At 37.4% G+C, this 16,125-nt stretch overlaps 1 protein-coding gene across 3 annotated transcripts in view; it reads right to left on the bottom strand.

Annotated features, from left to right (window-relative positions):
- Nucleotides 1-8,385: 8,385 nt before the first annotated feature.
- Nucleotides 8,386-16,125, bottom strand: part of eif4ba (eukaryotic translation initiation factor 4Ba) — a 52,566-nt gene continuing 44,826 nt past the window's right edge. For 2 of the 3 annotated variants that reach the window (XM_087305708.1, XM_087305709.1), the window contains one exon: nucleotides 8,386-9,271. In XM_087305708.1, coding sequence (XP_087161834.1) covers nucleotides 9,235-9,271 — 37 coding nt within the window. In that variant the 3' untranslated portion in view covers nucleotides 8,386-9,234. 3 annotated transcript variants of the gene reach the window in all.

The following is a 16,125-nucleotide window of genomic DNA, read 5'->3' as shown; positions in this document are numbered from 1 at the left end:
AGCATTGAATTCCAGCGTGCAGACTGGACGTCTGTGCCAGAGTGTGTCTTATTACGTCTTACAGTGTGATGCATTAATGCATGAGTAAGGCTTGGTTCAAACCAATCAACGCGCTCTATTGTGCAACTTCATTAATATTCATTACCGTAACAGTGTTTAGACGACAGACACACCACGTTGTGTTGGCAAAACAAGCGTGAAGTGTTGCTTTTATAGTTTGCTGCAGTTAAGTTTCGTTTTCATTTTCTCTCTGTGAGAGCTCATCTGGAGTCACACGTGGATTACAGTGTACGCAACAATAGCTCGACAACAATAACTTACGTGTCTAAGGAGGAACATTGTTTAACTGAGAGCTGTTCTCATCTGCAAACGCTGAGATCCGGATTCGCTTGTTGTCTTTTCTTAATAAAGACGCGGGTCTAGATGCTGGTGATTGTCCTGTCTCTACAGATTTGGTAAGTGAGCGACCAGTGCTCTTTGTTTATTCAGTTTGTTCGTATCGAACTAAGTTAACTATTGCACCGAGTGTAAACATGTTAGCACCACAACCAAACTTTAACCTCGTGTAGGGTTTTCACCGCATTTAGTGACCGGAATAACACACGCGGCTTTCTGACGCTACCTGCCGTGTGGATCTTAGTTTCCGGGAAATGCGGAGTTTTTTTTCTCTCATTCGCCGTGCGGTATCAAACATTGCATGAAAAATACACGCTTGCAGCAGTTCCTCGAATCAAATATCTCGTTTGTCGCGAGGGGCATGAATGTATTCCCTGAATGAAAGAGCCAAACTGCAGTTAAAGTCCACCATTTAATAATTTGGCAAATAATTCGACTACAGATGTCCATGTAGGTTAAACACCATCACTTTCTCCTGTGTGTGTGTGTGTGTGTGTGTGTGTGTGTGTGTGTGTGTGTGTGTGTGTGTGTGTGTGTGTATTTTAACTCTGAAACTCGCGCGTGCCCAAATAGACACTCCCACACCATGCCTCTTTAGTTCCTCCGACACTCCCCCCTAAACAGAGCTGGACACGCCCACTTTTCTGACTTTTTCCAAAGTAGAGGTGTAAAAACACCCTGCTGAAACGAGGGGGTTTCATGGCCCTTTAAGTACCTAAAAATTTACAAAGTAAACATTTGAACTTTTTAGGCACTAATAAGTACTCTTGAGGTATTAATATTGAGCATTTTGGTGCAAGCGTGTCCCTTTTGAAAAGGTACCACCCCAGTGACAGCTCTTTACTTCGGACCTTTCGACCTTCATTTCTAAAGCCTGGTTTATACTTCTGCATCATGTGATCGCCGTGACCCACGGCACATGCAACGCGCGTAGCTGTGCATTTATACTTCTGCACGCTGTTTCTGTTGTTCTGCAATAACTCTTCCGAAAGGCTAGTTGGCAGTGATGTGTTTATGTTCCTCTGTGTCGAGTTTCTTGGCTGGTGTTTTATTTTTTCTGAATGCTTCCTTAATGTACAAGTGGTTTAAACTCACTCATTTTGTGGCAGGAACCAGCAGATGTGCAACAACTTTAACCATGAGGTAAACACAAAACAAAACTTTTCATCCGGAGCTCCTTCACGGAACTCCACACTTGTAAACAATACTCCATCGGGCTCGAGCGGCTCTTGGTCCCACCCAGACTCGTCAACGATACCAAGCCGACCAATACCGGAGCTTGCGCTACACGTCGTTGTAACGTGTAGTTACATTTTTTGAGAGGTGCACGTCAGCGACGCCGACGGCCACAGCATAGGGCTGTGCGCCAACGCATAGGCTGCGCCGCAGCATACGCAAGCTCTTGACGCAGAAGTATAAAGCAGCCTTAAGAGTGTAGTATTTATGAGTACATGTGAGGAGCGTGACACATTTATAACCCTGGCTACTGCAGAATGGGGGTGTTGGAGTGGTCGAAAACAGTATACGGACTATTTAAAAAAAAAATCCCTCAAACAAAAAATGAACAAGAACTTAACCCTTTAACGCAGGGATGTCCAAACTCGGTTCTGGAGGGCCGGTGTCCAGCTGAGTTTAGCTTTAACTTGCTTCCACACACCTGCCAGGAAGTTTCTAGTATATCTAGTAAGACTTTGATTGGCTGGTTCAGGTGTTTGATTAGAGTTGGAGCTAAACTCTCAGGGACACCGGCCCTCCAGGACCGAGTTTGAACACCCCTGCTTTATGTGTACTACTTCAAAAAAGGCCCACATCTTGGACTGAATAATATATTGACACAACTTTTTATACTGATAAATATTATGATAACCTATGATAATGATAACCTATGGATAAAAGGTCAACCAGGTAGTTAAGATGCCTGTTAAAGGTTTCATTTGAAGTATATAGGCCCTTTAGTGAAGACATCAGAAAAGTTGATTGTTGAAATACTGCAAAGACAATAGATTTTAACATTTAGAATGACATACACTGATCAGGGTTTCTACAGGTTACATCAATTCAAATTTAAGACTTTTTAAGACCGTTTTAGGACCATTATAAAAGAAATTTCAGACTTACACAAGGCTAAACGCTAAAGATTTTTTTTAATGGCCAAGTTAAAACCTTTAAAAAACATAAAAATACAAATGTTATAGTGAGTAAGTTAAGTAAATCATATTAATGAGCAAATAGAGTTAATAAATAAATGTTTTTTTTTACTTTTATTGAAATATATTGGGGGACAGGCAGTGGCGCAATAGGTAGTGCTGTCGCCTCACAGCAAAAAGGTCGCTGGGTCGCTGGTTTGAACTCAGTTTGAACTCGGCTCAGTTGGCGTTTCTGTGTGGAGTTTGCGTGTTCTCCCTGCCATCGTGTGGGTTTCCTCCGGGTGCTCCGGTTTCCCCCACAGTCCAAAGACATGCGGTACAGGTGAATTGGGTAAGCTAAATTGTCCGTAAGGTATGAGTGTGTGTGTGTGTATGTGTGGATCTTTCCCAGAGATGGGTTGCGGCAGGAAGGGCATCCGCTGCATAAAAACTTGCTGGATAAGTTGGCGGTTCATTTCGCTGTGGTGACACCAGATTAATAAAGGGACTAAGCCGACAAGAAAATGAATGAATGAATGAATGAATGAAATATATTGTTAGTGAGTGGATGGGTGTTGGCCCGATTGGGTAGCTTTACATAGACTTAGGAAAATTAAGACCTAATTAAAATGATTTAAGACCTACAACACAATATTTCAGTGGATTTAAGACTTTTTTAAAACCTAAAATTAGATTTTTTAAATTTAAGACTTCTTAAGACCCCGCAGACACCCTGATAAATCTGATAAATCCTCACATGAAACAATTTACTTTTTTTTCACATCCAATTCCATCGGGCCCAACATTCACTGCTACTGAAAGAGAACAAAGCTGACACTCTCCACAGGAGAACCTTTCGTATCAGCAAATGATACGAAAGACAGAAAGCGAAAGATGCTGAGAAAATGTCAAAGAGACAGACCACATGCGCAGATGTTCAGAGAACATCGAGTTCCTGTTCTCTTGTCCGCATCCCACGGCTCTGTCTGCTTCCTGTCAGGGTTTTTGTGAACGAGGAACAGAGACGACCCTTCGGGGCCTGCACTCATTTAATGAGGCCTGAAAGGTTGGGGGTGAAGGGCACATTCTTTGGCCTGCATCCAGCAAAGGTCACCGGATAAAGGGGGTGTGTGCACAGCATGACCGAAGTACAATTTTTCATAGTTTAATGCTTGATGTTGAATAATTCTGGGTATTAAGCATCTTTTTAGCATAACTTCCTGTATAACTTCCTTCAGCTAATTAGTCAGTATAAACCTGCACCAGCCTCATGATGTGTATTTTAATTGGAGTACTAAGTTATGCTTCGGGGTGTTATTTCTTGTTCATCTTGTAGGATAAAGCACTCCCTAATTTTATAACATCCTCATAACGCTTGAATTAATGAAGCCAAATTTCCATGGGAAATGAGAATTGCCAGTCCTCCATGCTTGTATCTTGAATACACACAAACACTGAGTGCTGGTGTTGTTGCAGACGTCATGCCTTGCAGCAGAACATTTTTAGGTCCTTTGAACTTAGTTGCAGGCCAAAGCCAGACTGGACGACTGGTGACTTTTGACCTGAGAGTATGCCAATGGCCAATGAGTCAGAGATTTAGTCTCAGTAGGAGCTTTGCATTATGGTCAAAATGAATACTCTATACACTTTAAAAAAATAAATAAATAAAAATGTCTTGCTTGACTTTTTTGCTGTTGAATCAAATGAACTTTTCTGGTAATGTCAACTTACATCAATCAACTAAGTAAAATATTAAGGTAAACCTTTAGTTCAAACCTGATTAACTGATTAAAATTAAACATTTGTTGTTAAGGCATTTTGTTATATTTTTGTACAGTATAAGTGCCAAAAGTGAAAAATTTTATTAGATTAACTTTGTGTGACAGGAATATTCTTCACATTAAGGATTTAACATTTGATTGACATTTTCAGGACATTATAATCGTATAGTATAGTTGGTTTACTTAAACACCAACAACAAAAATTTATATTATTAAGTAACAATAACATAATAATAAATTCATAATAAAGATTCCTAAAGTTATTTTTTTATTTCAAATGAATTCTGTTTTTGTGGAATTTCCATTTAACAAATAATAAGTTTTTTTTTTGAAAATGTCTACAAAAATATTAAGTATGAAAAACAAAAGTATTTAAAAAAATTAATATTTTTTGAGCATCAAATCACCATAATAAAATTATTTCTGAGGGATCATGTGATACTGAAGACTGGAGCAATAATAGATACGTAAATTTAGAAGCTCCAGAATGATTTTATTCAAAGAGTTTTCAGAGATGGCACAAAAACAAGTCGCACTTGGTTGTCAAAACTGCAGATGTTTTCAATGTGTTAGCTCAGCAAAATCATATGCTAACGTCTACAGGTCATACAGATTTTCACATGTGTATAGCTACGTTTGCAGACACAGACAGCTTGCTCTCCATAATTTCATGGATTGGGTAAAACTGTTCCAAGATGGCATAAGTTTAAGCTTAGCAGCCCATAGAAACAGCTGGCAAAAAGGTGTTTTTGTACTAATATATATATATACATACAGTTGAAGTCGGAATTATTAGCCCCCCTGAATTATTAGACCTCTTATTTATTTTTCCCCAATATCTGTTTAATGAAGAGAAGATTTTTTTCAACAAGTCTAAACATAATATTTTTAATAACTCATTAATAATAATGGATTTATTTTATCTTTACCACGATGACAGTAAATAATATTTGACTAGATATTTTTTCAAGACACCACTATACAGCTTAAAATGACATTTAAAGGCTTAACTGGATTAATTAGGTTAAGTAGACAGGTAAGGGTAATTAGGCAAGTTATTGTATAACAGTGGTTTGTTCTGTAGATTATCGAGAAAAAATAAAGCTTAAAGGGGCTTATAATTTTGTCCCTAAAATGGTGTTTAAAAAATAAAAAATGCCTTTTATTCTAGCCGAAATAAAACAAGTAAGATTTTCTCCAGTAGAAATAAATATTATCAGAAATACTGTGAAAATGTCCTTGCTCTGTTAAACATCATTTAGAAAATATTTTAAAAAGAAGAAAAAAATTAAGGGGGCTAATAATTCTGACTTCAACTATATATATATATATATATATATATATATATATATATATATATATATATATATATATATATATATATATATATAGGACTTTTTTTTCTTTTTTAAATATTTTAAAATATGTTTAACAGAGCAAGGAAATTTTCACCAAATGTCTGATAATAGTTTTTTTTCCTGAAGAAAGTCTTATTTGTTTTATTATGGCTAAAATAAAAGCAGTTTTACATTTTTAAAAAACATTTTAGGATCAAAATTATAAACCCCTTTAAGCTATATTTTTTTCAAAAGTCCACAGAACAAACCATCGTTATACAATAACTTGCCTATTTACCCTAGTTGACCTAATTAACCTAGTTAAGCCTTTAAATGTCACTTTAAGCTGTTTATAAGTGTCCTGAAAAATATCTAGTGAAATATTATTTACTGTCATCATGACAAAGCTAAATCAGTTATTAGAAATGAGTTATTAAAACTATTAGGTTTAGAAATGTGTTGAGAAAAATCTTCTCTCCATTAAACAGAGATTTGGGAAAAAAATAAACAGGGGGGCTAATAATTCAGTGGGGGGCTAATAATTCTGACTTTAACTGTATGGAAGCAATGGTTCCACAAACATTACTTTCAACCTTTTTATTGCAAAAATTACTTTATAAAACAAAAATTTTAAACAAAAATGAATACAAAAATTGTTTTAATCAAATGAAACCTTGATGAGTTTAAGACTTATTTAAAGTCCACATGAACTGAAAGCTGCGACTGTATTTTGACAGTTCCTAGACAAAAGGGATTATAAATGAGAAAACAGTGGGTGTGGCTTGTATTTTTCTACTGCGAGCTGAGTGGATGTAATAAAGTTCATGTTCAAAGGATGTAGATGTTCATTTAGAAAGATGGGGAAAAGGGTTTGGGGAAAGTTGTTACAACCTAACAGACTTCTCTCCCCCTCACCATTTCTGTTTGTTGTCAAAACTGACCGTTGGATTGATTGATAAAGCGGACAGTTGGATTCCAATTCTTAAGATATATGTAATCTGACAATTTAACTGAAAACAAAAATCAGAAAGTGCATTTTCAGACCTCAATAAAAGAATAGAAGGGCAAACATTTTTTATTTCTTAAAGACATGCACAGATGAATTGTTTACCACAAAACTAGCAATGTGAGCTAACAAAATCATATGGTTAGTTTTGATTTCATGGGGACTTTAAGTGTGGTTTATCAATAAACTAATTTTGAGAGGATCATGGCCTTATGATTGATCACAGCTGGTCCCCTATCCGCTTTGCATATTGCACCAATCAGATAATTACTGACTCAATATGAATAACAGTTTTCTCCACTTCAGTCACCTTCGTCTTGAATCCCCCTTCCACCCCTACTCCTCCACTACTCCTGATAGGGCGGCACAGCAGCACAGTGGTTAGCACTGTTGCCTTACAGCAAGAACGCCACAGATCTGACCCCTCACCAGGCCAGTCTGCGTTTCTATGCGGAGTTTGCATGTTCTCCCCATGCTCGTGTGGGTTTTCCCCGGGTTTCCCAGTTTCCTCACAACATCCAAAGACATATATCATAATTAAATTGACTAATCCAAAGTAGCATCCTAGACTCTCAGAAAAAAGGTACAAGAGCTGTCACTGGGGTGGTACGTTTTCAAAAGGCACACGTTTTTACTGAAAAGGTACATTTTGGTACATTAAAAGTATATATAAGAACCAAAAAATTTGAAGAGGAACACTTTTGTACTTTTAAGGTACTAATATGTACCCTTGAGGTGTTACTATGGACCTTTTAGGTACAAATTTGTACCGTTTAAACAGGTACCACCCCAGTGACAGCTCTCCTTTATTTCTAAGAGTGTAAGACAACTCTTAGCCAGCTATATCTTAGCTATTCCTAACACGTTTACAAGCAGGGGAGTTCTCAAGACCTAAGCTCAAACTCCCCTCTCGCTCTTCAAATGGGAGGGAGCCCCGGGCTCGAAGATGTTCTGAGCTCAGGGCTCACTCCCAGGACAGCATGCCAAACACACTTTATCAATCATCAGCTAAGAGTGAACTCTTGAAACATCTTAAAAACACTCATAACTGACATTCATAAATGTACAATTTAGCAAGAAACCCGAAAGAAATATAAATGTAATTTTAAAATGTCTCATTCATTCATTTTCTTGTCGACTTAGTCCCTTTATTAATCTGGTGTCACCACAGCGGAATGAACCGCCAACTTATCCAGCAAGTTTTTATGCAGCGGATGCCCTTCCAGCCTCAACCCATCTCTGGGAAAGATCCACACATACACACACACACTCATACCTTACGGACAATTTAGCTTACCCAATTCACCTGTACCGCATGTCTTTGGACTGTGGGAGAAACCGGAGTACCCGGAGGAAACCCACGCGAACGCCGGGAGAACATGCAAATTCCACACAGAAACACCAACTGAGCCGAGGATCGAACCAGCGACCTTGCTGTGAGGCGAACGTGCTACCCACTGCGCCGCCCCTTTAAAATGTCTGATTTTGGCAAATACTATGTATTGTCAATAAAAAAAAGAAAAAAAAACTAACAACAAAAATGAAATGATCCGTATTTTGTATTATTATTTTCATCAAAAGCTTTCTTTGCAATATTGTAGAAAACAAAAAGTCAATTTTAGATGCTAATGCATAACAACTCTAAAAATAATGACATTAGAAAGCACTTTCTGCTGCATTTCATCGCATATCGACTAATAATACTCAAACTCTGCAATGCATCGTGATTGACAATGTCCTCCAAACCATACATGACTCATGGTCTTTTATTGGTTTGTTTTTTCAGATGGTACACAGTTTATATCAATAAGCAATTCATGTCACTACCTTTAGATATATGTTCAACCCAAAGCTGCAGCAGTCTCTGTTGTTGAAACATGGAGATTCAGAGGAATACTTCAATTCCTATTGCACATCAGTCCAAAGGAGTGGCTTTAAAAAGTCCTCAAAGGATAAATGAGATAAAAACGGGAGACTCCTGCTTAAAGCCACGCGGAGAAATATCAAACCGAAACTAACAGGTTCTGACCTGATCTGAAAGCCCCTGAATGCAAATCAAGGGACCGGGTTTGAGTTTAAAGACATTAAACCAAGGTTGTGAGATTTATAACCAATGCAGATCACAGACCGCTTTACTTGACCGAAGATCTCGGAAAAGCATCTACTGTAAACGTCCTTTAAGAAAGCTCAGGAAGCCCTAAAGATCAGGGAAAACATTCATCTCGTGGCACTTTCCCCCTGATTTTACATCTTCCGGTCGCTCAACGTGCGATCAAGCTAAGGAGAAAATGCACTCTCAATGTATGATGTATGCAGGATCCTTTTCCTTTGCATTTTAATTAGTCAAAAGCATTCATTCCTCCACTCTCTTTACTTTAAAACAAGTCCTGGATTTTCACACAAGGTTTTCGGTTCAGTCCTGAAGAGGAAGGGGTTTGCTCTAAAATGTTTTTTTTTTTTTTGCTCTCAAAGGGCTCATCTGGGTCCTTCGGTGCTGCATGAAACAAAAGCTGTAGGTTTAATTGGTAATTAAAATTGCAGTCCGTCTTAATTTCCACCATCTTCCTCTCCTGCCTGCTCTCCGTCCATCAGCAAGGCTGCGTATTTACTGGCTGAGCTGAATTTCTGTTGAAACAAAAAAAGGGGATAGTTAGAGGCCATCAAAACACAGCTGATATTTGAGGTTTGTCGGGTTATTTTCACTGGAGTTGTTGTTTTAGCAGGTCCTGCATGGCTTAATGGAGTGAAACACTAAACTTTTTCAAAATAAAATGATTGTTTGTGCTCACAATTGGTGTTAAAGTGATGTGTAGCTGGATGTAATACTCATTTAAACCACCTGAAATTAAAATACTATATATTATGGAAGTCACATTGATTTTTTTATGCAGGATAATTTTATTGTGTTCAAGGTTACTATTTCTATACACTACCATGCAAGTCTCCCATCCAAGTTTTAGGAACAACAAACAATAACTTGACTTTTAGTCGATGATTTGGTATAAGAAGTGGCTCATATGAAAGACAACGGCCTCTAGATTATGCTTATTTTACCAAAATAAAATATGATCATGTCCTTATTTTTAATTATTTTATTAGGACAGTAATGTCTGACTTAGACAAAATTAGGCACTTAACAGAAATAATGTGCATATAGAATATAAAGTGGTGCAGTAGAAAAAAAATTAATATTGTGTATGACGCCCATGAGCTTGGAGGACTGCATTCCCGCGGGACCCGACCAGATTTCTGCGGCGCAGGAATAAATTTTCGAATAAAGCGCGGGAGCGGTCGGTAACGGATTTACTTTGGGACGGGAGCGGGCCGTCTAGCAATATTGCTCCCGACTCCCGAGCGAGCACGCGTATGTATGTGTGTAAATGAAATAGCGTGATGCTGTGTTTAGCTTGTTTGTTGCTGTGTGTGTGTATGCGTGTGTGTTTGCGCACGCGCAATTGAGAGATGTGTGTGCGGGCGAGAATGAGAGAGAGAGCTTAGCCTGTGTGTGTGCTTGGTGCTTATGTGTGTGTGTGTGTGTGTGTGTGTGTGTGTGTTAGTGCGCGCGCGCGCGAATGAGAGAGAAAGCTTTGTCTGTGTGTGTTTATAGTTATTGTTATAGGCTGTCTGGACTCTGTATAGCTGGATGGTTTTCGGTTTTGTTCTCCCCCCCGCTCTTTAGCGGGATCGGGCGCGCCAGGTAGAAAACGGGGCGGGTCGGGCAGCGGGACAACAAATGCTGAATGTAAGCGGGAGCGGTCGGGTTCGGGCTAAAACCTGGCGGGTGCGGGATTCAAAATTTAGTCCTACGCAGATCTCTAGACCGCAACCATACATCTCTGCAAGGACTCAAATAACTTATTAATGAAGGCAACTAGAATGGCAAAGAAAGTGTTTATCTTCAATTCCTCCATCTTACCCAGACATGCTCAATAATGTTCATATCTGGTAACTGGGCTGGCCAATCCTGAAGCACACTTATCTTCTTTTCTTTCAGGAACTTTGCTATCCTGCTGAAGAATTTGCCCTCTCCTGTGGTTTGTGATGTAATGGACAGCACAAGGCTGTTGATGTTGCCATCCACTCTGCAGATCTCTGGCACACCCCCATACTGATTGTAACCCCAAACCATGATTTTTCCTTCACCAAACCTGATTTGTATGAGAATCTTGGGTCCATGTGGGTTTCAATAGGTCTTCTGCAGTATTTGGGATGCAGTTCAACAGATAATTCATCCGAAAAATCCTACCTTCTGCCACTTTTCCAAATGATAAACTAAAAGTCAAGTTATTATTTATTGCTCTAACAACTGGGATCCAAGACAACACTTTTGTCAGGGAGTCTTCTTCTTCTTCTTCAAAATAATAATAATAATAATAAAAAATAAAAATCAATCGAACTTGTGAATTAATCTTTTTGCCTGCTTTTTATCTGTATTGCTCTTTTCTTCCAAATGGTCTGATGCAAGTGTAAGATGTAAGTCTTGCTACTTTCTGAGAATTCACTAAATGTCTTGTAGAATAAAAATGTACAAGGAAGCATGAAATGCATATTACATGAAAATACAATTTTGTTTAAATTACTTTTGTAGTTACTTTGTCTGAAGCGTAATTGAATTACTAGATGAAAACTGTAGAAATTGATTTCATATGTATCAAAAAATATGAAGCATGTTGAAGTTATAACACAATGTTTTACACCATATATTATTCATTTGCTACTCAATTGATTGTTTATTAAATTATGTTCAATCCTCTTGAAAAATCAATTATACAGTATTTATACTCTTGATAAAAGTGGTAAATTATTATAGATTAAAAAAACTGTACACTGTATTGTACTTTATGCAATGTATTCTTTAAAAAATAAACAATAAATAAGTAAAAAAAAAAACATTTGTTTTTAAAAAGTTTGCTTGCATAGCAAAAAGTACAGTAACTCTGCTTCTCTGAATTGATTAATATGGAACAGTAAGAAATATTTGCAGCATTTAAAGCTATTACAATAAGTAACTAATTAAGTTACCTAAAAAAATCCTTAAAAGTAATCCCTTACTTTTTTAGTGGAAAAGTAATTTAATACCATGTACTTTGAAACTACTTACAACCAAATCTGAAATACATGTAATTGTGAATGCTAATGTATATTCGTATTGATGCAAAGTGTTTTACTGTCTTGTGGTGCCTCAAACATTTTAGAAGAAAACAAGCCCTCATTGAGAAACTAGCACTGCGTAACTTAAAATAAAATAGACACATTTAAATTGTAAATATCAGTCCAATAATTAAACAAATAAATTACAGTACAGCTGAATAGTCCAAACCTTTAACCTCTAACCCTGTTCATTCAGTGTTCTCAAGGAAGGAACACTACTTCAGAGACATTGTTTGACTGAACTGCTTTGAAAAATGGCTCCTGAACACCTGGCTTATTTTAAGGTCTGCTCCATCTGGTCCATTAAGTTGGTTCATTTGGCTTAGCGTGAAAGCCCCTTCCAAATGTAGTTCCAGCTCTGTGTGTTTATTTAGAAAGGTCTATCATGGTGAAAGCCCAGATGGAGCACATTGTGAACACAGAGCAGAGAGGAACCTGATTACATCCTTTTATTCATAAGCTGCTACAAGTGATGCAATAAACATCACAGGAAACTCCCAACAATTACTGAGATAACTCCAGACTTCATTCAATTATAAATGCCACACCAACATATTCACAAAATGTAAAAATGTGTACAGGAAAGTGTAAAATGCATACACTGTAAAACCCAACAGTCAGCTTTATCAAATAAAATGAGTGTAGTTAACTCAAAATTCTCTGAAATTTAATTCTACTCATTTAAAAAAAAAAGAGTTTTGAACTCAGTGTTGAATATAATGAGTTAAATAAATACAACTTAAAGGTTCAGGACACACTGGAGAACTTTTTTTTTATTTTAACAGATTTGTGTGTGTTGAGCATCAGTTAAGACAATGTTAGCACCTGTCAGCTTTAATTGTGGGGAAAACTGGATAATTTTGAGCTTTTGTCAGCTAATTTCAGCTTCCGGGTTTAACATGATTTTTGGGGCGGATTAAAATTGGCGACGTAGCGCAGGACTGCAAGTGCAATGATGACGCGTCGGTTTCTCATTATTATTCATAGCGGAGTTTTCTTATCCTATGAGAAGAGCCGGCTGCTTAATTATTCATGAGAGCACGTGCATTCCGAAGGCAGACCTGCCAGTTTCAAGTAAGCTGTGAGACACAGACCAACGGGAAGCAGTAGCCGTTCATGAAGGCTCGTATGTGTTTGTTTCCATGATCCACGGGGTTTGTTGCATGTTTTATCCCCGCGATCTTGTCAGGGCCGATCATACAGCAAAGCTGTGTGTGTGTGCTGCAAGCATTTTTGTCAGGAGAGCAGCACGCGAATTAGAGAATGGCGGACGTTGACTTTTATCAGGAGTTCGTTCACATTCAGACACATCGCCGTGCTGCTGTGTTTGCCTAAATCCTCTATATTACCAGCAGGACTAATGGTTAAAATAGACAGGTCAGGAGACCTGCTGCACTGAGTCTGCATTCAGATCTATAATAGACCCGGGGATCGAGGGAGAATCCTCATTTATAGTGTTTACATGAACACACTTATCTTTATAAATTGTGGTTATGTGTATATGAAATTACAACTAACAAATGTAGCAGGGCATTAAATTACTGTTTATTTCTTTGCATTTTAACGTTGTAAACTATAAACTCATGCGTCTCCTCAGGGTTTGTGTCTCATTTTGTGAGCTAACTGTCAACAACAGTTGTTCGCTCCCCTTCTCCCCTGCTGGCCACGCCCACTCCCGCCCTATGCTCGCGGAGCTCCACGCCCATTAATCGTGCATCTTTTGAAAAAATTCTGAGTTCAAAGTTCAAAGTTCAAAGTTAGTTCTTTAACTTAAATAGTTTAGAGCAATCCTCAAATGATTTGAGTTGCCTTAACTTTTTGGGTGTAACGAAGTGGCTGACACAGAGGGATCCATTTGCAGTATTTGCAGTAACTCACATCAAACGCAGTAGTATATCGTCGTTGGGCTGGCGGCAGGTAAACACTGGATGAATATGCAGGCATGGGTCAGAGGCAGGTGGCTAGGATCAGAGTCGGTAAGCAGGCTAGAGTTCAAAGGCAGGCAGTGAGGATCAGAGTCGGGGTTCAGGCAAAGGTACAAGGCAGGCGGCAGACTGGACAAGGTCGATAATCGAAGCAAGGTAACAACGGGGATGCAGGCAAGGATGAGAAACGCTCAGTAGTGTTAGCCGGGGCAGAACAAGACTTCGCAATGAGTGAATGTGAGAGTGCTGCTTATATGTGTGAATGTGTCATCAACTGGATGAGCTGCAGGTGTGCATGCTATCAGTGTAAGTGGATGACGTAATGCTAGAAGTCCGGTGATGATGACCTCTGCTGGCCAGCGAGGGGAATGACTGGGGCCGAGTCGGTGACATTGGGATTTACAGTACTTAGTTGGTTTGATTTCTCTTCACTTATTTGGTTTTACTGTGCTCAAATTGCTTCTTGTACTCAAATAAATTAAGTTCACAGTACACATTAGGATTAGTTTTGAACTTATATGGTTTGTTGCAATCATTTACCTTAACTTTTGGGGTTTTACAGTGTATTACAGGAGATTCATGAAATTTGGAATGTTAATGCTTAAGCAAGAAAAACCACAGGAAATTCCCAACAATTACAGAGACGACTCAAAAAAATGCAAATTAAGAAAATTTTACATAGGGATTAATCCAGATATATTTGAAAATGAGGTTTGTTTTAACTCTGTATTCACATTTCCAATATTTTTTGTCCACATTGAAACTTTTTAAAAGTGTTCACACTTGTCATTTAGTTCTCTTGGATCATTTAGTCAGGCCAAAAAGAAAACATAAATTGCCCTGGCTTTCTTAGTGTTCATATTATTACCCTTTATAATAATAATAATAATAAATGAATAAATAAATAAATATAAATATATATAAATATATATATATATATATATATATATATATATATATATATATATATATATATATATATATATATATATATATATATATATATAAAAGTGTATTTAACAACAGAACTTGCAAAATATTTAAGATAATGCTGGCAGCATGATGAATGTATGTATGAAATGCTATTTTCTGTGACGAGTTTATAAAATTGCGGTAAGGAGTCCAAACAGCTGTAATACTGCCTCTTACACACAATGTCACACACACACAAACAAAGATCTGCTGCAATGAGACATTTCCAATGCCTGTTTTGTACTGTAATGGAAAAATATGTTTGCTTGAGCAATCTGTACTTCCATTTTACATTTTGTGACATTGTTTTCCCTTGATTTAGATGTCGTTGGACGATGCTACAGTCAAATAAACCAGCTAAACTGCAGCAGGTTTCTGGAATTTATTGAAAACGGTCAGAGACCCATCAGAGGTTCCGGTTTGCTTGTATGGTGCGCAAGAGGGTTAAAAATGCAGCGTCTCCACTTATTTAAACGAACTGAAATAACTGAAAAATTAAATAACTGAACGAAAAGCATATGCAAATCCTGTCTCTTTGCTTTGCAGGGGTCCACAAGTGTCTATTATTAGCCCCATTTTGTTTTCTCTGTATATGTTGACTCTTGGGTAAATTTTTCAAACATTTTCACTCTGCAGACAACAGAGGTGTATAGATACAGTAGCTAGTAATAGCTAAAAAAAAGAATAAGAACTCAATTATTTTCTGTGGTTAAGTCCTGTTGTCATTTATAATTAAAGCAAAGATGAAAGCTTAATGCATGATTTGGAAAAAAGTTATTCATGCTTTTTCATGACTTTTTACAAAGTTAGATTATTGTAATCCTATATATGGGGATATAAATCATTACTTAAAGGGATTGTTTACCCAAAACTGAAAATTCCGTCAACATTTACTCACTCTTGACTTGTTCTAAACTCTTTTAGTTTCTTTCTTCTGTTAAACATAGAGAAACATCAGAAGAATGTTGCAAAAAAAAAAAAAACAATTAAAAAATAAAAATAAAACAGCATTAACCTCCATTCACTGTAAAACCCAACACTCAACTTTATGAAATGAGTGTAGTTAACTCAAAATTGACTGAAAGTGGATTCTACTCATTTGAAAAAAAGTTTTGAACTCAGTGTTTAAGGTAATGAGTTAATTAAATACTTCATTACTTCAACTTATGGAGTAAGTTCACAGTACTTATATACATTAGTTGTTGTTTTTTTTTACTCAAATGGTTTATAGCAATCAGCTTCCTCAAATGGTTTGAGTTACTTTAACTTTTTGGGTCTTACAGTGTAGTATTTGTTTTTCCTCCCTCAGGAAAAAAAAAAATGCACATGGTACTTAGTGTTCACCAGTATGAAAGAGAGAGAGATAGCAAAATACACTTGGGCCAGTTCCGGCTAGATTCTAGCCTGCCAGAGACTTACCACTCAGCCCGG

The sequence above is a fragment of the Danio rerio genome, chromosome 23 (genome assembly GCF_052040795.2).
Source record: "Danio rerio strain M-AB ecotype USA chromosome 23, GRCz13ab, whole genome shotgun sequence".
Classification (NCBI taxonomy): domain Eukaryota; kingdom Metazoa; phylum Chordata; class Actinopteri; order Cypriniformes; family Danionidae; genus Danio; species Danio rerio.
The sequence above is the reverse complement of the archived record's forward strand: the minus strand, read 5'-3'. Positions and strand labels throughout refer to the sequence as shown.